Below are 27,900 nucleotides of genomic sequence, written 5' to 3' on the forward strand. Positions count from 1 at the left end.
TTACTATTTCAGGTAAATCTTTAAAAGCATCGAAACGGAGGTGCCTTTTTATACCCGAGACTGTACTGAAGACAGCTTGAAGGGTCGATCAGCTTCGTTAGCTCGCACTCTCGCTAGGAAACATGCATTAAAATGTACTTCCCCTTCTTGGAAGCTGTGAAAGCCTTCCCCCAGGGAGGCTGCTTTCGGTGAAGCGTCGCACCGCGCAGAGACGCCGATCTGCGGCACACACGCCTGAATATACCGCAGCTATGAAGACTGGGACTTTCAAGCACCCTGCATAATATTTTGTTTATCTTGTTTATCGTTCATTGCTGATGTTTTATATCCACCGGCGTTGTTGAAAGTTTAAGAAGAAACGCACGGCCGTTAGGTGATGTCCTGCGTCCTCGGCTGGCAGTGAACCTGAGCTCTTCGGGCACCAACATGAAGTTCGACGGGTACCTGAAAGTGAGGATTGGAGAGGCGGCGGAGCTTAAGCCGACCACCTATTCCCTTCGCCACTCCAAGGTTTTTAACAAGAACTCCTTAGCCATGGATCCTTACATTGTGGTCAAGGTGGACGATTATAAGATCGGGCAGACCCACACCAAGCAGAAGACCACCAGGCCGACGTTCAACGAGGAGTTCTGCGTGAACGTGCGCGGCGGCCAGGCGCTGGAGCTGGCCGCCTTCCACGAGACGCCGATCGGCTACGACGACTTCGTGGCCAACGCTGTCGTCCAGCTGGAAGACCTGCTCAAATTCTCAGCTATGAATGAGACCTACGAAGGATGGGTGAGCTGAGGTTTTCAAACACACGGAAAGGCTGGAGTTGACAAAAAAATCAATACATTTTTATGAGGGGATCTGAAATGCCTAAAATTTAAGAAAATATTTGAAGAAAATAACTATATTTCTGTAAGTAATTAAAAGTGACTGAATATATTTGATATAAAAGTTTATAGCCTAAGTTAACTAGCTTCCAAGTGGAGAAATGTTTTATTGTATATGCGAAGAGTGACGTTACCTGGTATCTCGCAGCGCGATTACACCTGTAAGACCGAGAACTTCTCTTCTGTATCTGCCGCTTGTGCACTGGTGGTTCGTCTGGACTGCGACCGCACACTTTTGAAGTCGTGTAGAAGGGGCTTGTGCAAATCTGCCACCAACACAAGCGGACGCAGTAAAAATGCCACCTTTTAAATAATGTCTGGAAAACGGTAAACTATAACTATTGGTCACATTTCCTGTGTGTTACAATTAATTAATTTTACTTTATCAACTCTCCCCTCCACCCTCAAAAACATACTGGATATTGAAAAAAATTTGATGTTATTTAAGGTGGATCATGGCACTTTTACCTTCAGAATTATTATGGGGCTATAATAGTTTTCCACCAGCAGACACTGAAAATTTAACTATTGTTTCATCATAATTCACATATGTCATGTAGCCTATGTTGTGTTAAGTAACCATTTAATACCCACTTCTATATACTGAGGGCCGTACAGGCTGGTGTGTAGGTTAGGTGTCCAGAAGCTCATGGGATCGAATCCTTATCCGTGACTCTTGATCCCGAGACCCTTGACCTCAACCGCTGTCTATGCCTTCCACACTTACACATCACTTTGGCTGAGGGTATCTGCTGAAACAGGCTTCCCCAGTTCCGGTCCCGTCCTCCAAAAGTGCCAACTGAAGGTGGTAGTTGGCTGCTGAGCTGAATAAGTGTGTCTGAGCAGGGAAACCTGCAAACTGTGACTGGCCCTCCAGGACCAGAATTAGTGAACTGGATGCTAAAACATAAAGGTGATGTAAAAACATTCAAATTGAAGTGAAGTTTACACACCATCGAAATTAGTCTCCAGAGTCAGCCAGATTAAAGTTCAAGGTAACATTGTCTGGAGGTGTTTCACTGAGGAGAGTGCTTTGGCCTGACATCATCTCAGTATCTCATCATGTGTGAGACGCATCGTTGGCCTCAGAGCTGAGTAACTCATCAAATGACAAACAGCCGCATCTACAATCAGCATAAACGGGGTTTCCTGCTAAATGAACTGTTGGGGTATTTCGACCTCCACACAGGCATGAACGCCCACACACGGTGACACACAACACAGACACGTACCATAGTGAGATCGTTCCTGTCTGTAAATAGATTGCCCTTTGAACTTTGTCACTGCAGCTCACAATGACAGCAGGCCGAGATCTCAGACACAGAAGCAGTTTGATAGAGCAGCTTTTCTTGCCCATCTTGTCACGTCTGCTGTTTTCTCAGACTCTGTGGAAACCTGCAGGCACACACACGCTGCTTGCCGCACGTGGCGGGGGCCCTGTCCCTCGCTCCAGTGGCCCTTCGCATGGCTGAGCTCCATGTGCCCCCCCCCCCCCCCCCCACTTGCAGGACGCCTCTCACTTCCCCCCTCGAGAGACGCTATTATGAGTCCATCCCAGCTGTTGCGGCAGTCATGTACAGCTTCATGCACTGTGTGTTGCCTCTCGCTTTCTGCACTGCCAGTGATGCACTGCCAGTGATGCAGTCCTGATAGTCACTCATCTAAGATCTGGGCTGGGCAGATGCAAACTCAGTCCTTCACATTCTCTAGGGACAAATGTAACAAGATTAGATCAATACACCAAAAATCAGGTGGTCCACTTACAATCTCGACGATGATTCTAGCAAAGGAATAAGAATCCCTGTAACCCCAATGCTTATACTCTCTGCTGCCCATTAAGGAAGCTTTTTCTCAACAGACGAACCTACTTGTACACTGGTTTTTGTTCCAGTTGAAATATAAAGCTTAACTTCCCAATTAATAATGTCCATGATATGATTTACCTTCCATGCATGAATTTTCAGTGATCACTGATCTAGTTGGGGTCACAGTGACGGCTTAACAGTTGGGGTTAGACATCTGAGGCACCCACAGGATCACAATCATTTATGAATGCAGGGAGTTTGTCTTTGGTGGATGGTAACGGAGAGGTAGTGCAGATGTTGTGCACACAGCTCTAAGGGGAGTCAGGATCCCGGCCCACAGCCGTGAAAGTGGGTGTCGGCTCCTGGAGACGTCCTGTTCTTAGGTTCACTATGAAGCCTACGAGCCCTTGTGTCAAACATGTGACCCATCAGTTAAATGCTTAAAGTACTCAATTTATAGACTTCGGTCAGTTACTTTCCAAATTATTTATCTCTATCTAAATGAGCACAGATTGTTCTTTATTGTATAGCTTATAACTGTCAGTAATATGACATCATGCTGGAAACCTGACACGGGATCCTACTGGGTCAGTCCTTGACACAGAATCCTACTGGGTCTGTCCCCAAGATGGGATCCTACTGGGTCTGTCCCCGACACGGAATCCTACTGGGTCTGTCCCCGACAGGCGATCCTTCTGGGTCTGTCCCCGACACAGAATCCTACTGGGTCTGTCCCCAAGATGGGATCCTTCTGGGTCTGTCTCCGACACGGAATCCTACTGGGTCTGTCCCCGACACAAGATCCTTCTGGGTCTGTCCCCGACACAGAATCCTACTGGGTCTGTCCCCAAGATGGGATCCTTCTGGGTCTGTCCCCGACACAGAATCCTACTGGGTCTGTCCCCGACACGAGATCCTACTGGGTCTGTCCCCGACACAGGATCCTTCTGGGTCTGTCCCCGACACAGAATCCTACTGGGTGTGTCCCCGACACGGGATCCTTCTGGGTCTGTCCCCGACACAGAATCCTACTGGGTCTGTCCCCGACACGGGATCCTACTGGGTCTGTCCCCGACACAGAATCCTTCTGGGTCTGTCTCTGTCTCGGACTGATAAACCCTGCTGCCATGATGAGGAGAGTCCTCTGGTGCACTGACAGCTAATGATCTAGTCACAAGCACATGTACTTTCCCCACAAACTCACATCGCGCCCCAGCACTTCATCTGCTACTAGCACTGCCGCTAAACGCAGCCCTGTCACTACTTCCTTCACTGGAGGGCTAAATGCTTGAGGCTATGGGTTGTTGCACATGCAGCTGGCTGGTTTGGCTGCTTTAACGCTGTTATCATATAGTTGCCATTTTTACTGATTTACTGGCAATGGTCGCTTGGGCATAGCGGTTGGCTAACAGTTCCTTTCTGTTTGCTGGACACGTGGCTTGTGACAGAGCAGACACCCATCTAAGCGATTTCTCATTGTTGACCCTGATATCTTGATCTGTTGAACATCAAAGTGAAGATCACTGACCCACCCTAGCTGCAGCAATAGCAGGAATGTCATGTATGTGAAATGCAGTGATTGACAGCTATTAGAGCGTGTATGTCACAGGCGTGTTTACCATAAAGCACAGGACGCTAACATGGTGCCGTGTTTTCTGTATCCTTCTTATGTTAAGCTGTTCATGGCCGCATTGAGCTACAGGAGCAGAATGGCGTGATAAAGCAGCTGGCTGCGTCACTGGGGCTCAGCTGCGCTCCTTTCGGTTCTGGTGTTGGTAGTGAATCATGCTGCTTATGCTCATCACCTGCCACATGAATGCATCCCTAAGTCGGCATTGTTGCGCAGTTGCATGAATACCTGAGATTCTGCGCCTGTCATGCATGGAGATGCTTGTCTGCCAGAGTGCGGTGACTCATGCACGATTGAGACGATTTCTGTGACTAACCAATTAAGCCATGTTCCTTACCTACCAGGATGAATTTGTTAGGAGGAGGGGGGCTTCCCATTGGTGATTTGATGTTACCATGACGTCCCAGTTCAGTGTCAGAGCCCTTATGAACATGCCCTCCCACTTCATTAGCAGAGCCCTTATGAACATGCCCTCCCACTTCATTAGCAGAGCTCTTATGAACATGCCCTCCCTCTTCAGTGTCAGAGCCCTTATGAACATGCCCTCCCTCTTCAGTGTCAGAGCCCTTATGAACATGCCCTCCCTCTTCAGTGTCAGAGCCCTTATGAACATGCCCTCCCACTTCATTAGCAGAGCCTTTATGAACATGCCCTCCCACTTCAGTGTCAGAGCCCTTATGAACATGCCCTCCCACTTCATTGTCAGAGCCCTTATGAACATGCCCTCCCACTTCATTGTCAGAGCCCTTATGAACATGCCCTCCCTCTTCATTAGCAGAGCCCTTATGAACATGCCCTCCCTCTTCATTGTCAGAGCCCTTATGAACATGCCCTCCCACTTCAGTGTCAGAGCCCTTATGAACATGCCCTCCCTCTTCATTAGCAGAGCCCTTATGAACATGCCCTCCCTCTTCATTAGCAGAGCCCTTATGAACATGCCCTCCCACTTCATTAGCAGAGCCCTTATGAACATGCCCTCCCTCTTCATTGTCAGAGCCCTTATGAACATGCCCTCCCACTTCATTAGCAGAGCCCTTATGAACATGCCCTCCCTCTTCATTGTCAGAGCCCTTATGAACATGCCCTCCCACTTCATTAGCAGAGCTCTTATGAACATGCCCTCCCTCTTCATTAGCAGAGCCCTTATGAACATGCCCTCCCTCTTCATTGTCAGAGCCCTTATGAACATGCCCTCCCTCTTCATTGGCAGAGCCCTTATGAACATGCCCTCCCTCTTCATTGTCAGAGCCCTTATGAACATGCCCTCCCTCTTCATTAGCAGAGCCCTTATGAACATGCCCTCCCACTTCATTGTCAGAGCCCTTATGAACATGCCCTCCCACTTCATTAGCAGAGCCCTTATGAACATGCCCTCCCTCTTCAGTGTCAGAGCCCTTATGAACATGCCCTCCCTCTTCATTAGCAGAGCCCTTATGAACATGCCCTCCCACTTCAGTGTCAGAGCCCTTATGAACATGCCCTCCCACTTCATTAGCAGAGCCCTTATGAACATGCCCTCCCACTTCAGTGTCAGAGCCCTTATGAACATGCCCTCCCTCTTCATTAGCAGAGCCCTTATGAACATGCCCTCCCTCTTCATTGTCAGAGCCCTTATGAACATGCCCTCCCTCTTCATTGTCAGAGCCCTTATGAACATGCCCTCCCTCTTCATTAGCAGAGCCCTTATGAACATGCCCTCCCACTTCATTAGCAGAGCCCTTATGAACATGCCCTCCCACTTCATTAGCAGAGCCCTTATGAACATGCCCTCCCTCTTCAGTGTCAGAGCCCTTATGAACATGCCCTCCCTCTTCAGTGTCAGAGCCCTTATGAACATGCCTTCCCACTTCATTAGCAGAGCCCTTATGAACATGCCCTCCCTCTTCAGTGTCAGAGCCCTTATGAACATGCCCTCCCTCTTCATTGTCAGAGCCCTTATGAACATGTCCTCCCTCTTCATTGTCAGAGCCCTTATGAACATGCCCTCCCTCTTCATTAGCAGAGCCCTTATGAACATGCCCTCCCTCTTCATTGTCAGAGCCCTTATGAACATGCCCTCCCTCTTCATTGTCAGAGCCCTTATAAACATGCCCTCCCTCTTCATTAGCAGAGCCCTTATGAACATGCCCTCCCACTTCATTAGCAGAGCCCTTATGAACATGCCCTCCCACTTCATTAGCAGAGCCCTTATGAACATGCCCTCCCTCTTCAGTGTCAGAGCCCTTATGAACATGCCCTCCCTCTTCATTGTCAGAGCCCTTATGAACATGCCCTCCCACTTCATTAGCAGAGCCCTTATGAACATGCCCTCCCTCTTCAGTGTCAGAGCCCTTATGAACATGCCCTCCCTCTTCATTGTCAGAGCCCTTATGAACATGCCCTCCCTCTTCATTGTCAGAGCCAACTTGGGGATTTTTACCATCCTTTGTACTTCTGTCCTCAGTATTGGAGCTGGTCTTTGGCAGTGGATGATGACGTCACATGGGTGACGAGAACACGAGAGTAGTCAGGTGCGCATCACAGATGGTACAATATCATCTTTCTGCTCTGATATCGATTTTAAGTATCTGGCAATTCGAGTCTGATGTTTTGTCCCCTTTATAAACTACTAAGCATTACATGACATATTTGTATCAGTACATTTAACTTGGCAAACCCTCTGCATTTAGTGTTGTAGCGGCACCGTTTGTGTACGTAGGTCATGCTGCTCAAAGAAAAGCTGTGGCATCATGCTATAGTAAAGAATCCGCATGCGCACAAGTCTCCAGTACACAACATACAATGGTGCACACATTGAACTTTTAAGCAGCAATTATCCAAACTTTAGAAAGAGTATGAGGAAGACATCTAGTTTGTATTAATGTTACTGTGTTGCGACTTTAGAAAACCAGTACTGGCCTTACATACATGCATTAGGCAGTTTTGCTTTTTTCTTCCTTCAGCGAAAAGTACAGCAACTGTTTCCTCGCAGCCGACATAGCAGCTCCGACACACGCGCAGTGACCTGTCATGTGACCCTTGCTTCTGTTCACAGCATGTCATACTAGGCCTGCAAGCAATTTCATGATTTTTCAGGCTAGGCCTATCTCTGACGGAAGATCAGATTGGTTTCTTAGTACCTCGTCAAGTTATTTAACTAATTAAATGAATGAATTAATTAATTGAGCTGGTGCTGAAATTTAACTAATACATGGAATGGCTGAGGTGCCCCTGAGGAGAGGTTTGGGACCTGAAGCGTGTTCCTCTAGCCATCCAACAACACATCAGTCACTCTTTGGAGAACAGAATTAGTTCTTGTTAGTTTTTATGTTCTTGTTAGCATATATACAAAATTGTGTGTTTTTTTTGAGCAAATATACTTACTACCCAGATAACTAGCTTTAAACAATTTCTTTGGCCTTTGCACGCTAGTGTACCACCGTGGGTGGATATCCATACATGCGTATTTTGTTGACTTGAGGGTAGATCAACATGCGCTGCATTTTGGCTTTAACATTTCTGACACGTGGTCACCTGTGTAGCAGATATGTCTTGATGCGTCACTAACACATAAAGGCATGCGTTCCGGAATATGGCTGCATACCGTTCTGCAGCATTTTTGCGTTATAATCATTGAAGTTCGTTAGTCCATTAGGCAGACGGCCACGCGTGAGGTATACGCGGTGTTTAACATGCAGCATGCAGTGACCTTGCAGTGTTTGACATGCAGCATGCAGTGAACTTCTCTCAGAGATACTCACCTCAGTCAGTCATGCTCAGTAGATCAGCCAAGCAGGCCTGATGCTGATGCTGGTGACCAGCATCTACGGCTAAATGCACGGAGCCTCCCCGCAGCTTTTGGGCACCATGCGATTTACTGCACTTGGGGCAGCTGGCTTAGTTTCTTCAGCTGCTGATAAGTCTGTTTCTGAGTGACTTGAATATTCTGCTGCCACAAATTCTCATACATGCCACTCCTGCCTGCCTCGTCTAACCAGCAGGACTGGATCAGCTGTTTCACCTCCACATTTCTGACATTTCCCACCCATGATGAAACACAAAACAACTCTCAACCATTTGGGCAGGGCTCAGAAATACTACCATTTATCTACTCCAAGTCCAACTGTGTTTACTCACGATTTAGCTTTTAACTTCCTTTCTCTATAAATGCCCGTGTAAATTTAAGGAAACATTTCCATTTTATTTTACGTGTAATGTCGTAACATTTCAATATGATCTCTTTGTCGTTTGTGTACATACCTTGTTTTTGTTTTTATACCGGTAGCTTAGCAACATGTATTTTTCTGTAGGGCCAGGTTTGGTACCTGAAATAGGCCTGAGGAAGTCAGTGGCACGTATGCAGACATGCACTCAGCTTCTGTAAGCCAGCCTGGCTCTCTGCCTGCTCGCACAGCAGCCGGCCGCGGCGAGTCGCGACACGCCACCCGATACTGGCCTTTACTTGGCTTGGTGGCCCTCATGAAAAACGCCTCTCACTTCCTGGAAGGCAGGTTTCTGTTTCGCAAGTGGCATTCTCTGCAGGATTTTGGGTTTCATTTTCTCACTTTGATCATTCCCAGCAAGTGTCAGTCATTGACTTCGTGGAAGATAATGGCACTGAGGATGCAGATCGTGTCCTGTCACTCTTACTGCGATGTAGGTCACAATGTGCCCAAAACCTCAGGTATGGAAGTGTGAAATAACACTGGCTCGCCTGTTGGGGGTGCTGGTGCCCCCCATGACTGAGCTGTGTGAGGGAAGCTTCTGCTTAGAAGCCCCCTGAGCTCATGACGAATGCTGAACGTGGAGCAGAGATGCTGTGACAGGAGCAGCCTGAGCAAAGGGGTGCCAGGAAGTGGTCTCTTCCTCGCCTGTAATTGGTGGGGGTTGGCTGCTGCATAAGCCCCGCCTCTTTCCCCTGGCCAATGAGCACTCTCCTCTTTCTCTGACAATACACTCTACCTGTTTTTCAGTGGAGCTTGCAATGGTTTACGGGAAATGTTGCACTGAAAAGAGAAGTGTGCATGGTGCGTGTGTGCAGTGAGAGACGTGTACTATGCAGTGGACATGTATATGCTACAGTTGCTGCTGTTTCTGTCAGGCTCTGAGAGTGCATTGGCACCAACATTCCCCTCACATCCCTGCTTGCAGTAATTACTTCCCGCTATTAAGCTCTAATTTTGTGTTTGAGTGTTTATATCTCTGAGAGCAGTCATTCTTTTTCATGTAAACGGTCCTCAGTTCGTTTCAGGTCGTATCTTATGCGGAAGCTTAGCCTTCTAATTACAGACCTTGACTCACAATGTGTTGCTTCCTTGTTGTATTTCTTGCCCAGCTGGACCTGGAACCCGAGGGCAAGGTCTATGTCTTCATTTCTCTGACAGGCTCCTTCACTGATGGTAAGACTCCGCCCCCTCTCACCCCCTCCCACAAACAAACTCCAAACACCACAGCAGACTCACAAGATCTTAATTCCAACAGAAACGCTTAAGCCTTGGCCTGGGCTCTGTTTCACTGCTATATTTCACTCAGCTAACAAACACTGTGACAAATTATAAGTATAATAGTGCCTTATTTCCCACAAGCAGAACAGGATGGTGGTGGGCCTGGAGCTTATCCAGGAAGCTCAGAACAGAAGACAGGGAACACCTTGTTCATGGATGTCACTACATACCAGGACACTCAGACACACAGAAAGATAAATTAGAGAGACCACTTGACCTTACCATGTGAATTTAGTCTGGGGGAGGAAACTGGTGTTCCTGGAGGAAGCTCGCATCAACAGGGGAGAATGAAGAAAGTACTGCACCAAGGCCTGGCAGTGGGAATCAGACCCATAACCCTGCAGGGGTGAGACCGCAATGCTGTGTTTGTCTGGGAATCAGACCCATAACCCTTTAGGGGTGAGACCGCAGTGCTGTGTTTGTCTGGGAATCAGACCCATAACCCTGCAGGGGTGAGAATGCAGTGCTGTGTTTGTCTGGGAATCAGACCCATAACCCTGCAGGGGTGAGACCGCAGTGCTGTGTTTGTCTGGGAATCAGACCCATAACCCTGCAGGGGTGAGAATGCAGTGCTGTGTTTGTCTGGGAATCAGACCCATAACCCTGCAGGGGTGAGAATGCAGTGCTGTGTTTGTCTGGGAATCAGACCCATAACCCTGCAGGGGTGAGACTGCAGTGCTGTGTTTGTCTGGGAATCAGACCCATAACCCTGCAGGGGTGAGAATGCAGTGCTGTGTTTGTCTGGGAATCAGACCCATAACCCTGCAGGGGTGAGATTGCAATGCTGTGTTTGTCTGGGAATCAGACCCATAACCCTGCAGGGGTGAGAATGCAGTGCTGTGTTTGTCTGGGAATCAGACCCATAACCCTGCAGGGGTGAGATTGCAATGCTGTGTTTGTCTGGGAATCAGACCCATAACCCTGCAGGGGTGAGATTGCAATGCTGTGTTTGTCTGGGAATCAGACCCATAACCCTGCAGGGGTGAGAATGCAGAGCTGTGTAAGTTTGCAGACATTCACTGGTTTGTGATCGTGGTTTATCTACTGTACCTTCTTTAAGCTGTACCACAATTTTCACACCTTCTTCCCTCTAAATGCCTGTTTATCACTTGCTCTCTCTGTCCCTTCCTCCTCTCTCATTCTCCCAGAGGAGGCCACAGCCAACCCAAGGCAACTGAGGAAGTTCACACGGAAGCACCAGGGGGCGTTGCGGAGGAAGGTCCACCAGGTTAATGGTCACAAGTTCATGGCCACCTTCCTGCGGCAGCCCACTTTTTGTTGTCACTGCAAGGAGTTCATCTGGTGAGCCTCACTGCCCCCTACAGGCCACATGAGTGTTTGCAGGCAAACACATCACTCACTCATTGGACAGGATAAGATAGAATGAAATAGCAATTCTTATTGAGTTATGGCACAGACCGAATGAGTGGCAAGTACAGATGCTCCTAGATTTACGATGGTTTGACATGATAGTTCGACTTTACAACAACAACAACAAATTTATTTTTGTATAGCGCATTATCACAACATTACATTGTCCCAAAGCGCTTTACAGCATCCCCACCCAAAGCCCCCAGTGAGTAAGCCATAGGCGACAGTGGCAAGGAAAAACTCCCTAGAAGGAAGAAACCTTGGGAGGGACCAGACTCAAAGGGGGAGCCCATCCTCCAGGGGCCGGCAGGGAGAGTCAAATACAGTTAAATGTGAAACACAAACGGGGAGCAGGGGGGAGATGGCAAGCCGGTGCCAACGCTCCCTCCAATCGCCAGGCAGCCAGAAGGCAGGGAGCGGGTCATACAAGGAAGATGACACTGGCAGAACGGCGAGCTGGATGCACGAACGTCATTGGTAGTGGCGACGTCACATGTTGCAGGGTGTGCTGGACATCTTGATAGATTGAGGGCTCCAGGCAGCACCCCCCAGGAGAAGGTGGTGGAAATAAATGCAATTAGTCAAAGTAAGGGAGACTATAGGCAGTGCTAAAAGGTAGATGAGTGCAATATGAAGTGCAATGCTCCGGCAGATATGGCTATGGCAGCATAAGTAGGAGGGAGAGGCAGGTGGGAATGCAGGCATGGGGAGTCCCTGAAATGTCAGCACTCCAATCCCACAAGCAATTGTGAAGCTAGAGTGACAGCACTCACAATGGTGTGATAGCAATGCACATTCTATAGTCATCAAGCTTTGAATTTTGCTCTGTTTCTGGGTTGGCGACATGCTGTCCAATACTTCCTGCTGGGCAATGGCAGTATGCACCCAGACAGGTTTCCAGTCTCTGTAGCAACTCTCATGTGTTTAACATCGTGCCGTGCAGTGTTTTTTCTTGCGTTTAACCAAATGAACTCATTCATTTATATACTTTTCAATTACTCTACTTTAGTAAAACATAAAATAAAAAGACAAAGGATGCTGAAAGGCTGGAATGTAACATTTAATCTTTCTGATCTCCAAACTTCGTGTTTATCAGTGTGACACATTATGTTTGGCTGTTAACATGCTTTTGGGTGTCATATCACTTAGTACCACCATCACACTGTTCCTTTATTGCCTTATTAGTGTGTCTATTGCAGACTTCCGCAATGAAGAGAGTTCCTCTTCTATACTGATAGAAGAATGTATTTATGAACTGCCTCTATGGCCTCCTTTGCAGACCTCAGGGGCAAATGTTTAGAATTTGGATTTTTTTGTGTGTGTCCTTGGTTCTTGTTTGGCTTCACACACACAGTGGTACCTCAGAACTCGAAATTAATCCATTTAGAACTCCAGACCGAATCCCAAAAAGTTTGAGTTCTGATCGCATTTTCCCCATAAGAAATAATGGAAAACCAATTAATTGGTTCCCGGCCCCAAAAATTATACCTAAATATGTTTTTTCTTAGCATTTAAACACAAAATGAGCCGGATAAAACAAGAAGAGCATATACTGTACTAAACATATCTAAGCACATTTATCAAAACAGTAATTTGTAAAGTAAGAAAATAAATGTATCCAAACAATGTGTAAAGTAAAAAAAAAAACAATGTGTCCTGCCCCGATCATCCGCTCCTATAAAATAACTCCCTTGTTAACCTTGTGTGGAATCCCTGTGCAATCAGCTGTTTCTGGTTGTTGTTATTAGTCCTCTGTATTTCGTCCGTGTTTCAGTTTGTTTCCCCACTCTGGTCATTGTATTGTCCGTCTGCGTTTTGCCTGCCTTACCTGTAATTAAACCCCGTATTCCCCGATACCCTGACGTCTGCGCCTTTGTCTCCGTTCCGTCCCCGCTGGGCACGACAATATTATTATAATTCAATGTATTAATTGTTTATTATTAATATTAAAATAATTAATAAGAAATCTTTATTTTTAAATGTATTTTATTATATAATAATAATTACTGTTACTGTCTATCATTGTCTAGATGTATTTTTACTGTCAAAATATATGTATTCAGCTAGTGTAAACATGCACGATGCTATCGCAGCGAATGCGAGGCTGAGACTGAAGCTTTACCCTTTGTTTCCGCTGAGAGACGTGCCGCGTGATTAATTTCCCCGCGCACACAAGTTATCTTAGGTCGGCGTTCACGGTTTGACTTCTGAGATTCAAATCGAGTTTTAGGTAATTCGAGAAATTCGAGTTCTAATAAGTTTGAGAACTGAGGTATCACTGTATGTATATATATATATATATATATATATATATATATATATATATATATATATATATATATATGTCAGAGTCACTGTGTGTGTAAAGGCTGTGCTCATGTGTGAAAAAAGGCCACACCCCTCTTCAAAAAGGGCATGCCCTTTTGTGGATAAGCCACGCCCCTCTGCAAAAAGGACTTTCCCTTGTGTGGATAAGCCACACCCCTGTGTGAAAAGGCCACGACACTGATAGCACCACCGACAGGCTTGGTCACTCTGGTGGGTCTAACTGCTCTTCTCCATCTGCAGGGGTGTGTTCGGGAAGCAGGGCTACCAGTGCCAAGGTGAGCGACACTACCCCCCCTCCCGCCCCCACCCGCCACATCTCACACTGCTGCCATGACTATCATAGCTATCCCAGTCTTATGCATTCCATACAGCCTTTGCATTGCTGTGAGTATGATTAACATGCTGACAGAATCAGAGGGCTTGGCTTTTGGTGCTCGTCTGTCCCAGAAGACAAAAATGATTTATTAGAAACGTGATTAAAAAAACAAGAAGTATATTGGCCTTACTGTGTCAGTCAGTAACATGGTGCTGGAGGTATTACCAAAAACTATAAATAAAGTAGCCATCATTTTAGTTTATTTAAAAAAAATATATAAACAGCTTTGTGAATTCCTAACAACAGAAATGTGATAAATTATTATAAGAAATGTGTATAATTTAAAAAATGCGTTCCTATGACAATTTCATTTGTCTGATGAGCCAAGCTAAAAGTCATGTGACACACTTAAGACCCCCCGCACAAACATGTGACCTCCCTCTCTGTTTGTGCTCCCCCCAGTCTGCACCTGTGTCGTCCACAAGCGCTGCCACCAGCTGGTGGTGATGGCGTGCCCACGCATGAAGAAGGTCGACGCAGAGGAGGTGAGAGGTCACCATGCAGTGTCAAGTTGGATCAGAAGCAGCTGGGTTCAGCAGCGGGCCACATCTGCCATTTTTAGGGCAACAGAGCAGCTAAATGCTAATGCTTAGTTAGACGTTTGTGTTTGACACATGCTCTGTGGACGCTCGTTCTGGTAGAGGTGTGGGGAGCATCTCTCAGCAAGCTGTGAAGGTCAGTCACTGCAAAGTACTTTTTTGAGAAGCATAGCACTGAGTTTCTTTTAGTTGTATAAAGGAGGGCCGAATACATCTATCCTGAATTTCCATTGAGAACCTTTGTTAAAATGATTAAGGCAGATTTGCAGGGAGCTACAGAGCCGAGCTTCAAAGAGCAACACTGATAATCCACTGAAGTATATTGGAATTTGCTGATCAGTGGTCATTGCTGACACACCACAGCACACAGTGCACAACAACAAAATGTGTCCTCTGCATTTAACCCATATGTGACAACGTGACGTAGCAGGGGGCAGCTAATTCAGCGCCCGGGGAGCAGTGTGTGGGGGCGGTACCTCGCTCAGGGAACCTCAGTGGTGCCTTGCTGGTCCCTAACCATTAAGTCACCACTGCCTCACAGATATCACCACTGTGCATGTCTGGATTTCAGCCTTTACTGTCAGAGATGGATTTTATGCCAGTGGTGTGTATAGAATGTGACTGGAAACAAGAGGTCAATGGGCTTTGTCACTCACAGTGAAAGACCACAGTGCCACCTACTGCCCATGTCTGGTACTGCACGTCTTGTTTGAGCACTGCTTCCCCAGGACAGCGTAAGGGGTATAACAGTGAAGTTTGACCCCCTTTTCATCTTGCCTCCCCCCCCAACGCCCCCAGGCCAGCACTCAGGGATTCAGCATCAACGTTCCTCACAAATTTAACATCCACAACTACATGGCACCTACTTTCTGTGACCACTGTGGCTCGCTGCTGTGGGGCCTCATCAAGCAGGGCCTGCATTGCAAGAGTAAGCATCTCTCTCAATCCCTCACCCACAGTACCAGCTCACAGACACCAGGTCACAGATATCAGCTCACCAATATTAGCTCACAGACACCCGCTCACCAATATCAGCTCACAGACATCAGCTCACCAATATCAGCTCACAGACACCAGCTCACCAATACCAGCTCACAGACATCAGCTCACCAATATCAGCTCACAGGCATCAGCTCACCAATATCAGCTCACAGACATCAGCTCACCAATACCAGCTCACAGATACCAGCTCACCAATATCAGCTCACAGACATCAGCTCACCAATACCAGCTCACAGATACCAGCTCGCCAATACCAGCTCATCAACATCAGTTGACATATATCCCCCACATTCTTCCATTATGGTTTCACTCACACTTCTGTTCACAGTTTTCCTCAGCTTTCTTTCCTATTATTCAGGCTTTATCCATCTCTTTCCTCCTCATATGTCTTTTTGCCACTAAATTATTTATGTTATGTTATGCAATCCAAGCTGTAAACCAGGGTTGGGGCCATTCCGGAATGCATTGATCAATTACAGTCCAAATAAGGAAATGGAACTGGAGTTGGAACTTAAATCTCCCTGAAATTCAAATTCAACTTCAATTCTGTTCCCCATAGTTTTTTTTTCCAATCCCAGCTTCAGTTCCATTTCCTGATTTGGACAGGAATTGATCAATGCATTCCGGAATGGCCCCAACCCTGCTGTAAACATACAAACACTGTTTCACAATAGAGTACAAATGGAAAGGTAGGCTTTTGTATTTGTTGCCCTTATGGCAGGCAGTGTGACGAGCACCAAGCAGGTGTGCTGCTGGCAACGAAGCTGAAGTGGCTTCTCTGCTGCTGCACTGGCATCTTTTCCCACATGCATGTCTGCACTTGTCCTCTCACATGTGTCCACCTCCCTCGGCAGTCTGTAAGATGAACGTCCACATCCGCTGCAAGGGCAACGTCGCTCCCAGCTGTGGGGTCAACAGCGTGGAGTTGGCCAACTGCCTGAAGGAGATGGGCTTGCAGGCGGGCGGACTCTCCAGACATGGCTCCTTGGTAACTGCTGTTCTCTGCACACACAGCAGCACACACCTGCACAAACACCAGCAAACACCTGCACACACCTGCACATGTCAGCACACACCCACACACACGCCAGCAAACACCTGCACACACATCAGCACACACCTGTACACATGCCAGCATCTCTCACCTTTTGATGACATCACTTATGTGTCTGTCTCACCAACGGAATTCAGCCATCCCATCAGCATCATTTTTTTCTCCAGACCATTTAAGTATTAGATACAAGTATGAAAGACTTAATGCAAGCTATAGTGTGAATGTATCCTGAAGTTCACCTTTCATCTTTGACTTGAAGGAAAGCTGGGTTCCGCCAGAAAAGAAGCCAACTCTGGCTAAAAATAAGCCAGTTTGATTAACACAAATACTAATTAGGCTCAGATATGGAAGATAGGATAAACCTATGGTTTAATTTGGGATTTGTTATATGGTAGGCACTGATTTACTTCACTTAGCAGCAGATCCAGTGATGTCTGACTTAGCCAGTGATACCTCTGTCTGCTCTGTCTGTGTTGCTGTTTTCATGTGCCACTTCTCACACACATTGTTTTGATTATTAAAGAAGTGCAAAGGCTTTTTATTTGGACAATTTAAGTTTTGTTGTTTGAGTACTTTGACTCTTACTTGAGCTATTATATTTAAGTAATAGTATCTTTTCTTGAGTGCAGATTTTGGCTCTTCTACCCACCTCTGCTCCTTCCCCCGAATCCCATGTCAAACCTTCACTGTGTGGGCTGACCTGTGATCTGTTTCCCCCTTCTGGTTACTCCCAGGCACAACAAGCCACATGTAATCAACGAAGCCCTACTTCAAAGGGACAAAGCCCCACTGAAAGTGAAAAACAGAAGAGCAAGCGTCTTGGCTTGGCCGACTTCACTTTCCTGCAGGTTCTGGGAAAAGGCAGCTTTGGCAAGGTGGGAATGTCACATTAGGTTTGTCTGTGCCTACCTGAAGATGGCACTATTGTTGGGGTCCTTTATGGGTGTGTTCATTTCTGTGCCTGCCTGAAGATGGCACTGTTGTTGGGGTCCTTTATAGGTGTGTTCACATCTGTGCCTGTCTCTAGGTGATGCTTGCACGCCTGGATAAAACGGAGGAGGTGTTTGCTGTGAAGCTGCTGAAGAAGGACGTCATCCTCCAGGATGATGACGTGGAGTGCACCATGACGGAGAAGAGGGTCTTGTCCCTGGCTCATAGCCACCCCTACCTGACGCAGCTGTATTGCTGCTTCCAGACGCCGGTCAGTCACGTCCCCTGGGCTCATACCTGCACACTAGTGGACAAACATACACAGTCACTAATAGTTACTATCACTGCTTGGAATTTCACAAAACTGCATCATAAAGAGGCAGCCAGACTGTGCAGTAAGAGACTTTTTTTAAAGTCCACTAGATGGCAGTAGATACTGTCAGTTAAATGATTGTCAACAGCGGCGGATAGTTCAGGTCCAGAAAGTAAAAATCCAAACACAAAATCCCAAGATTTTGTTTCAACCAACCAGTTGAGTACTCTGTGACTGTGACTCTTTATACTCAATTAGTTGGTTGAAACAAAATCTTGGGCTGGATTTTTACTTTCTGGACCTGAACTATCCACCTCTGATTGTCAAACTGTTCAGGAAAGAGAAGATCTTGTATTTCATGCCACTACTAATATGTTTTCCATGGGGGAGTTTGCTGCCTCTTCGGTACAATCTGCTTTTTCTGAACCTGCATATCAGAACAGGGCTTTTTGTTGGACTGTCACAGGGTCTCTATGGAACAGCTTTTCTGCATGAAGCCTCCAGTGAGTTCTCTCTGAGTTTAGCTCACTTTGCGTTCAGCGGCCGCAGCAGTAATCCTAGAAAAGTATTTAACGGCATCTGGCAAGTGCGAGACATTGTTATGTGGCACAGAGTCTCGACCATGACAGAGCCGGGCAGGAAGCTTGGTGTCCAGTGTCAGGTGTAGTAGTAGGAGAATAAAATGAGTATATAGTAGCCATGCATGTGCCAGAGAAACGACGTGTAAGAGATGCTCCCAGAATCCTTTGCGAAGCCACTGTTAGCTCCTTGTAATGCCACTCAGTTTCAGCATAGGGGTTGGCTTAAGGGTGTAGATTTGGTTTCAACATTGGTAGGGATCAAATTATTCCCCCCCACCACCCCAGCACTGGTAGGGGCATATCCATACCGTCCATACCCAGATCTACGCCCTTGGGTTGACTGTCTCATTAAGTGATGCATCTAGAGAATCAAGACCAGGGATGTGTCATGGTTCTGGACGGCACGGGAACGGGAACGGGGCATGGTGCACAAAGAAGGGGCGGACGACCCACTTGCGGCTCCAGCAAACAAAACAGGGTTTATTAAACAAAACAGAAAACACAACAAAACCAAAAAGACCACGAGGGGTCAAAACTAAAACAGGGAGGAATTAACTAAACTAAATAACACACAAGGAAAACTAACTAACACGACACTAAAGTAAAACCAGAGACAAGACTAGACAAGGGCATAGATGACGTAGACAAACCATAGACAAGCGTAGACCTCAGAGACACGAGCTTAGACATGAGACGAGACACAACGCGATGAACCAGCGGGGAACAGAACAAAGGCAGGAACTAATATACTACGGGGGTAATGACTAACACAGGGCAGGTGAGGCTGATTAACAAAGACTAGGGAAACAGGACACAGGTGAAACCAATTAACTCAAAGACACTAACAATCAGGGAAACTAAGAATTAATCAAGGAAACAGAAACCAACACTAGGGAATAAAACAGGTAAAGACACAAGCAGGGGCACAAGGGACAAAACCAAAACAAACTACAAAATCAGACACAAGAACTAAAGAAACTCAAATGAAACACTAGGGAGCAAAATACAAAAACAGAGGAGGCGGGAACTCAGGACCGAGGGGCAAACAGACAGCACATGCTTAATACATTGAGCCACGAGACCAGACAAGAGACAGGGGAGAAACAAGGACTAACGTATGGACGGGATGACCAGCACCACCTGCTGGTCAAACGGGGAAGGGGCACGGAAGGACCACAGCGGGAGGCTGACCCTGACAGGATGTTTCTAGCTGTTGAAAAGAACAGGGGCTAAGTGAAGTTTACCTGGGGCTTGACATTTTGGATTTGAAGGAAGTTTGGCATTGGGGCTAAAGTACTCGGGGCCCGAGTGATCGATCCTAGCGACACCCACGATCAGCACCACTTCCTGTTAAGCTGGCTTCCCAGTCCGGAATCTGAGGTCTGACGAATCTGGCTGTGCTTTTTCCTGTGTTTGCCCGAGGGTCTGTGGGAGACCTCTGTCGCTGCTGGTAGAGCACAGGCAGCGGTGACTCTCTGAGCTCTGTTCTTGCAGGCCATCGCACACATGTAGCGAGGCGTCTTATGGTGACGTTCCTGTCCTTACGTTCCAGGAGCGCCTCTTCTTCGTCATGGAGTTTGTCAATGGCGGCGACCTCATGTTCCACATCCAGAAGGTGCGGAAGTTCGAGGAGAGGCGTGCATGCTTTTACGCTGCCGAGATCACCTCAGCCCTCATGTTTCTGCACAGCAATGGCATCATCTACAGGTGGGCGCCCCCTACAGCCCAATCACTCATACTGCACCCCACATAAGACACAAACTTAACACTGAGCGATAGAATCCCTCTGGAAAATACCGGAGGCTAGCTGTATAAGGATTTAGGGGGTTCATCTGTTGTACCCTTGACAAGGTTCTTGCATTACTTCACTCAAATACATGCATCCAATATCACTTTCTTTAAGCTGCTTTCGGTAACACTAATTAGCCACTTATAAACCAATTTCCTTAATGACCAATCTGAGGGCTTCTTCTGACTGTACTTTGGTTTTATGAATGAGCACAACAATGTTATTTGAGATTCACTCAGAATCAGACGACGTTTCCATCCGCAGTGACAAGCTTCCTCTTCAAACAAACCGCTGCTTTTCAGCTCACAGCTAAACTCAGCCCTGCAGATGTAGCCTTTGCTTCTGATTAAATCTTACTTACGTCCCAAAAGGCACGGAACTGCAGTAAATCCTCTCACTGTGCTAAAATATTTGTTTAATTTTTCTTTCAGCTGAAGCATTTCGCATGATTGCAGGATAGATATTTAATTCTTTTATTTACATGCAGCTTTGAATCACAGGAAAGGGGGGTGGGGTCAAACAGGAAGTGGCTCCACTATTATGCTGATAAAACAAACACAACATTAAACAAACTTAATCACCGAGTGGGAAGGAACCAGGCTGTGCTCGAAAAAGGCCGTCAGAAACGTTAACTATGAGTCATAACAGATTAGGGAATTTTGTGCTTCTTGGGAAACAGATGAAAGAAACTGTAATTGTATAATTATAAACTTAATATTTAATACGTCATTGTTAACATTAAGAATAAGGGCTTAATTGTGAAACAATTGTTTAATGAGAAAATGCCTTTAGCCTTTTATCTTTTCAACCTTTTTCACTTTATTTAATAAATGCTTGTAATCTGTGATGTTTTTCGATACATTTCCTGCTCAGCGACTGTATTCATCAGCTTCCCCTGTATCTTAGCCTGACTTCTGTGAATTAGGCCTTATCACTCTGACAATCAACACAATGCTTTTTATGGATTGCATTGAGCTGGTGGGCTGCTTGGCCAGTTGATTGCCTGATTGTTTGAGGTGCCTAGAACCTCTTATCGATGGACTGGAATCTCATTGCAGGCATTGCCCATGTTCCTGATGCATTTATCTGTGCTGGTTATTGATCTGGGGTCATTCGGCCGGGTTTGGTGTGTTGATTAGTCCTGCCCATTGTACTACCTGCAGATTCGAACAAATTGGCGTGTTGCGTTTTGTTCTGGCCCCTCAGTGGCGTGGATAACGAGGGCATCACTGCCCCATTGCCCCGTCTCTCTGCTGCGTGTTTCCCTGTGTGTCAGATAGCCCCACCGAACTGCTATAAATAAATCTGTCCCTGTAACGGAATCTTTTCCTCGTCATCAAATCCCCACGTCACACGGCTGATGCGTTCTCACCGTAATCTGCGGATTGGCAGTTTATCAGCACGACCAAACCACCATCAAAGTGACACTCTCACACTCTCATTCATTCAGTGCCAGCATTTCAGATGAACCTGCCTCACCTAATGGTTGTAAATAGGAAACATTTTTAATATTCAGTCAACCAAGAGGCCCCATTGTTCAGGGATCCGTTGAGTGTATCTTTATCTCCACATTGTTTCTGCAGGTTGTCCGGGTGCAGCCACACCCCCACAATAAATCGTCTCTATGCAGTTGATCCCAGATTAACACTAACGACTGCCTCTTCTGAGCAAGGCTCGTCGTCGTGGAGAATTCTGAGAAACCTACATCATGTTTTTTTTTTCCCTAAGTCTAAACATTTTGCCACGGACTAATTTGTCCGTGTACAGAGGGGATGAGGATCCCTGGCCCAGAGTGATAACCTCACTGTAAATGTGGCATGTCGGGATAGGAGCATCAGGAAGGAGCTTCAAGTTCAGGGCCGGTAAACGTCTCATCTCGTACTGGGTGTATGATTCTGTGGGTGGAGTGTAAATCCTCAGGCTTTATCAGTTACCGTGACTGAAGGCAAACATCCAGGATGCCTGCGTATGGATAATCTGTCCCTGACAGGTGATAGCGGGAGACTGCTCACCTAAAATGGCGACTTGGTGAAGTCCTGTGATGACATCACAAACCAAGAAACCGAACGATTAAAAAAAGAAAAAAAAGGAGAGAGACGTAAACAGGACAGTGCCTGCCAGGGCAGTTCAGCTGCTGCAGCTTTTTTGCTATTTTTTTCCCTGCACACTAGAAAACTAATAGCTGCAGTGGAAACAATCTGACCACTAGAGAATAAATGAAATAACTGCAGGCTTTGCTGTTTTTCACTTCAGGACGGAAAGTCAGATGCACGTCCTTGTTTGTTTGTTTCGTTTGTTTCTGGGGGCTGTTTGCCTCACGTTATCGGTGCTTGGCCATCGCTCTCTCGCTTTTTTGCATCTCTTTTTAGATGTTTCATCTGTGTGTTTCAGCAGTTGTTTTGATCCAAAGTACCTCTCTGCGGTTTCTTCTCTCTGAAACCCCAAGGAGGAAATGGTTTTAGAAGGAAATGATGAAGACTTGATGGGAACTGGATTGGCCTCCCATCTAGAGCTTCCTGAGAGGCTTCTGGCTCGTGACCCAGTACCAGGGGAGCAGCTTGGGAAGACTGATGGATGGATGGATGGATGGATGGATGGATAATAAAACATGTACTGTAGAGATAAACTTAGATACGCTCTTCATGTTTCCTGCCAGGGACCTTAAGCTGGACAATGTGCTCCTGGACAAAGACGGCCACTGCAAACTGGCTGATTTTGGCATGTGCAAGGAGGAGATCTTGGAGGGTATGACCACCAGCACCTTCTGTGGAACCCCAGACTACATAGCCCCAGAGGTAGCTGCTCTTCCTGGAATGGCTCAGTGCCGCGACGCCTTCCACGTCCCAGCAGCTTCTCCTTCCTTCCTTGCTGTAGTTTCACCTCCAGTTCCTGCTCCTGGTCCTCACTGACACCTTCTGTTCCCTCTCTACTCATTAAAAGGCCAGTGGTCTTGCTTTGGTTCTTCTGTGTGGTTAGCACTGTGTCCCCTGTTGGTATCAGGACTGTGTGACTGTGTGCGTGGCTGAGTGTGTTAGTGTGTTAGAGAGAGACAGAGAATGGACAGCTAACATTCATCCATCCCCTCCAGATCCTGGAGGAGATGGCGTACGGTCCCTCCGTAGACTGGTGGGCCCTGGGCGTGCTGCTCTATGAGATGCTTCTGGGCTACGCTCCCTTCGACGCCGAGAATGAGGACTCGCTGTTCGAGGCCATCCTGACGCAGGAGGTCACCTACGAGAAGTGGCTGAGCAGCGAGGCTGAGGACATCCTGAAAGCAGTAAGTCCACCGGACCACCACGATGCTCGCAGAGACAGTTTAGCCTGTAACAGTAATTATACCACCTTTAATTATATTATAACACCTTTAATTATAACTCATATCTCCCCTGCTATACAATCTGACCTCCAGCAAAAATGCTGTCTATATACATGGACAACAACAACAATGTGGTGACACCAACAGTACACTGCCAGAGAAACAAGTACCAGGTTGTACCTTTGAGGGTACAATTACTTGTCACTGGAGCTGTACCCTCAATGATCTGCTAAATATACCCTAGTTGTAGGTAAATGTTCCCTTTTTAAGGTGCAGAAATTGACTCTGAGGTACATTATTGTACCGTTGGGGATAGTTCCAGGGCTGTACCCTTTTTTCTGCCAGTGTAGTAGCAGTGTTGGTAGCTGAGGTGAGAGGGCAGCACAGCTGAAGGCCTGATGTCTCCTGTGATGATTAATGAGCTGATTCTGAGTCCCTTTGCCCTTCGTGAGGCAGTCGTGAGTACGCTGCCCTCACCGCATTGCCCATGGGTCCCTCTGCCCTTCGTGAGGCAGTGGTGAGTACGCTGCCCTCACCGCATTGCCCATGGGTCCCTCTGCCCTTCGTGAGGCAGTGGTGAGTACGCTGCCCTCACCGCATTGCCAATGGGTCCCTCTGCCCTTCGTGAGGCAGTCGTGAGTACGCTGCCCTCACCGCATTGCCCATGGGTCCCTCTGCCCTTCGTGAGGCAGTGGTGAGTACGCTGCCCTCACCGCATTGCCAATGGGTCCCTCTGCCCTTCGTGAGGCAGTCGTGAGTACGCTGCCCTCACCGCATTGCCCATGGGTCCCTCTGCCCTTCGTGAGGCAGTGGTGAGTACGCTGCCCTCACCGCATTGCCCATTAGCCTTTCACTACACATGTGTACAGAGTATATTTGTATATGTGGCAAATAAAACTTGAAATTGACACTGAGGAGCCTGACTGCTGCAGTGGATTTCACTTGTGCTCCAGATTCCAGATGCTTCCAGATGATTCTAAATTCTGCTCTGTAGACTCCTGTCCTTCTTTTGGTTTGATTGGCTGCTACCTGTTCACGCTATTGTTTTCAACGGCAGCTTACCCAGAATGCACTGCTGGATGTGTCTGTCAGGAGCGGGTGAGGTGCAGGGACATGTGACCCTGTGACCCAGTAATTTGTGGCACGGTGATGGCAGGGAGGAAGGGGACTGTGTCTGAAACTGGGTTTAACAAAACTGGTTCTGAGGAATGAAAATAGCATTTTTGGCATAAGCAGCAGGTGAAATGGGCGGCATCGCTTTACAGGACAGCCAAAAGGGGACCTGGTCAGGTTTACTGCGACGGAAGGGAAGCCTCACTCTCACGGGAGAGATGGGGGTGAGAGACAGGCAGTCAGCAGTGGAGCAGGCATGCAGAGACCCTAACCCTAACCCCTAGTGACCCCCAGAAAGGGCGGCTGGATCAAACCAGCAAAACCAGAGACCATCCTGGCACTGGTCACACATTCATTTACCTCATAAAAGTGGGTTTGTGATTCATCGTCAACTGGGGGTCTGAGTCTCCTCTATGTGTGTGTGTGTGGGAGCCTCTGTACACAGACTAAGTGTCATCTCATGTGTGTGGATGTGGTGTGTCTGTGCCCTGCTCTGACACTGGCCAGTGGACGGACGGACAGACGGACGGAAAAGTTAAAACTATTGATGATGACAGTTTTCATTGTTGGATAGAATGAGGACGACCAACGTTGTACCTGAGCTAAAAAGCAGCCGTAGGTATTCAAGCATAGGAATAATGTCTCAGTGTAGTGAACTTGAATGGGATAAGTAGTGAACGTTTGCACCCTAAGTTGAAAAATGTGAACCTTTCTATGAGAAGACAGATGTGGGTTTTCGGACGGATCGTTTCCTGTGTTTTGAATGTTCTGGGGGTATTTGAGTCCTTCTCCTCGTCCCCGCAGCTCCTGACCAAAAACCCTGACCAGCGGCTGGGCTCTGTGTCGGCCAGCGGAGGGGAGAGCGCCATCGCCAAGCACATCTTCTTCCGCTCCATCGACTGGGAGCTGCTGAACCGAAGGGAGCTCGAGCCTCCATTCAAGCCCCGGATTGTGAGTCTGATATCTGCTTACCATTGGATGAAATGTTGGGGCGAGACCTACAGTGGGTAGAGTTATAATGGGCAGCCAATCACTGTGTTGCATGATGGCATAAAATAACATCACTCATTATAATCTTATCTTATAAGTGTTGTGCAAGTTACTGAAAATTAGCCATTGGTTACAGTTACTAGTTATTTTGTTCCAGAGTAATTCAATTACTTTACCAATTACTCCATATAAAACTATTTAGTCACTAGGGAAAGTAACTTTTTCATTAACTTTTACAGTAAGTTTTACATTACTTCAGTTCTTTTATTAACCTAGACAGCACACATACGTCAACAGCAGGTTGTTTTAAGATCAGGACATCGATAAATGATCGCGTTCCATTTAGGTCTATTAACATTTAAAATATAACATATGTTAATGTTTGAACAAATGACCTCAGATGCATTGCTGATGGATTTTAAAGCATCACGGAGATATTGTGCCTGTTCATGTCTGGGCAGTTATATTGTTTTAGCGCTGCTGCTGTGACAGTGTAACACAACACAACTGTCAGATTGTATCTGTCACTGTACCTAATATCAGCCATTCATCATGCAATCATAAGGTAGATAAACAGGAAATTAGGGGAATTGGCTACATTTGTCTATTAATATTTTCACGCAAAATAAAAGTAACAAGTAACGAGTCCGTTTAAAGTCACTGCCTTTAATTGCATTATTTAATCTGAAAAGGTAATTAGGTATGTTATTCGTAACTGCCAAAAATAGTGGAATTATCGTCACGGGTTACTTTGTAACGCTCAATAACAAAACTGCTCATTATGCATTTTAAAGCTGCACTTCTCTCATTTTACGGTAAAGTAATTGACTTTTATTTAATGTGAATACGGTGCAGTCCTGCAAATGCAGGCTTTTTTGAATTTAGATGTCTTGTAGGGAAGTTGCCTGCCACTATTTACAAAATACATTGTGCAAAGTACATCATAAACTACACAAATATTACAAGGTAAATAAATGATATAGAGTATTAAAAATGAAATTTGGATTTATTTGGGGGACATTCACATGGCGAGATTTATGGGTCAGCAGGTATCATCATGATTCCAAAAAGCTTACACAGTCCCATAACCTCCCTGAACCAGAACCATAACACAAGTGGGCTTTGTGCTCTCCCTGGTACACAGACTGGGTGGATCTACATTTTAAAGAGCAAATACTGATTATGTTCCTGTTTTCTCTCAATCTCTGCTTGATTTAAAACAATGGGAGGCAGCAGTTCGGTGTGGTGGCCCCATGCCCCCCCCCCCCCTAAATGTGGTTAAAATAAAAAACCAAAAATGTGTGATTAGGTGAATTGGTGACAGTAAACTAGATATGAGGCAATAAATGATATAGAGTAACACATAAGGCAGTATTGTGTAAGATGGATGGAGTCATGCCCAGGGTCATGTTCTGTAGAATTCAATGAATCTCTTGTCAGAAATGCATGAATGTTTCGGTTGTTGTTTGCCTGACCTTTGGTGTGTTTTGCTCGGTACAGAAAACCACGGAGGATGTGAGCAACTTTGACCCAGATTTTACACAAGAGGAGGCCTCACTCACGCCTATCGAGGAGCCTGTAATTCCCTCCATCTCTCAGGGCGTCTTCAGGAACTTTTCTTATACGTCTCCAGAGCTTTTGGAAAGATAGAGCTTCCTCTGTCGCCCTCCATCAGAGCTGCCCTCCACGTCCCCGGTTATGCTGCCTTTTGCTGGCCTCTCATACCATCATTTTCCAGATACTCCAGATACTAATGGAGGAGTGCAGTTGAAGAGGTGTTTTGGCCGCTTGCCGCGTTCTTATCGGAGCTCTGCGGAGCGTGTGACCTCGTCAGCTCTGAGACACGCGTTCGCATTACTTCTGATTCCCAGAAACGTCTGAAACCGATGCTCAGTGATGAGACCCAGCTCCTTCTGAGGCCCGCCTGAATGAGTGCAAAGTCTTCAGCAATCTATTAGCGCTAAAGCTTCATAAAGTAGTTCTCCTAGCTTGTGTGAGATGTGCCGGCTGTCTGTTGTGTTGGGACTGGGACTGGTTGCTTGACTGGACTTCACACAGCACACACAACTGGTTAGGTCCACAAAAAAAGTGGAAAGCAGACCTTCGAACCGGCAACTAAACTCCAGTGCGGCTTGCTGATGCTGATCTGCTGACATGCGCATTTTCATGCACCTCATGTTTACTTTCTTCAGAGGGAAAATGGATTTTTTTCTCGAGGCAGAGTATTGCCTCAGCATGACTTCAGCCCCCAGCGCAGGATTGGCACCATTGTCTCCAGTCAGCTTACTGGGCCTGAATGCACAGGCATCCCAGTCTGCCTCAGTAATAATAATATTTCCTGTGACATTTTCCTCATTATTAAATGTGTCATTTTTACATGGAAAATCATGAAGACTGATGCTTCC

At 46.6% G+C, this 27,900-nt stretch overlaps 1 protein-coding gene across 1 annotated transcript; it reads left to right on the plus strand.

Annotated features, from left to right (window-relative positions):
* Positions 1-27,900, plus strand: LOC111844447 (protein kinase C eta type-like). Its single transcript, XM_072702537.1, has 14 exons — positions 1-777; positions 9,625-9,688; positions 10,942-11,095; positions 13,733-13,767; positions 14,271-14,353; positions 15,206-15,335; positions 16,264-16,397; positions 17,198-17,338; positions 17,491-17,664; positions 19,840-19,994; positions 22,733-22,871; positions 23,165-23,353; positions 25,310-25,456; positions 26,996-27,900. The coding sequence occupies exons 1-14, from the start codon at positions 427-429 to the stop codon at positions 27,143-27,145; spliced, it is 2,046 nt and encodes a 681-aa protein (XP_072558638.1). The 5' UTR covers positions 1-426; the 3' UTR covers positions 27,146-27,900.

Source organism: Paramormyrops kingsleyae, chromosome 19 (assembly GCF_048594095.1).
Source record: "Paramormyrops kingsleyae isolate MSU_618 chromosome 19, PKINGS_0.4, whole genome shotgun sequence".
NCBI lineage: Eukaryota > Metazoa > Chordata > Actinopteri > Osteoglossiformes > Mormyridae > Paramormyrops > Paramormyrops kingsleyae.

Excerpts from the sequence above, each read along its gene's own strand:
- LOC111844447 (XM_072702537.1), top strand. The coding sequence starts at position 427 with ATGAAGTTCGACGGGTACCTGAAAGTGAGGATTGGAGAGGCGGCGGAG. Across the intron at positions 9,689-10,941 it reads GACAGGCTCCTTCACTGATG|AGGAGGCCACAGCCAACCCA; the intron begins GTAAGACTCCGC and ends TCATTCTCCCAG. Across the intron at positions 16,398-17,197 it reads TCTCCAGACATGGCTCCTTG|GCACAACAAGCCACATGTAA; the intron begins GTAACTGCTGTT and ends GGTTACTCCCAG.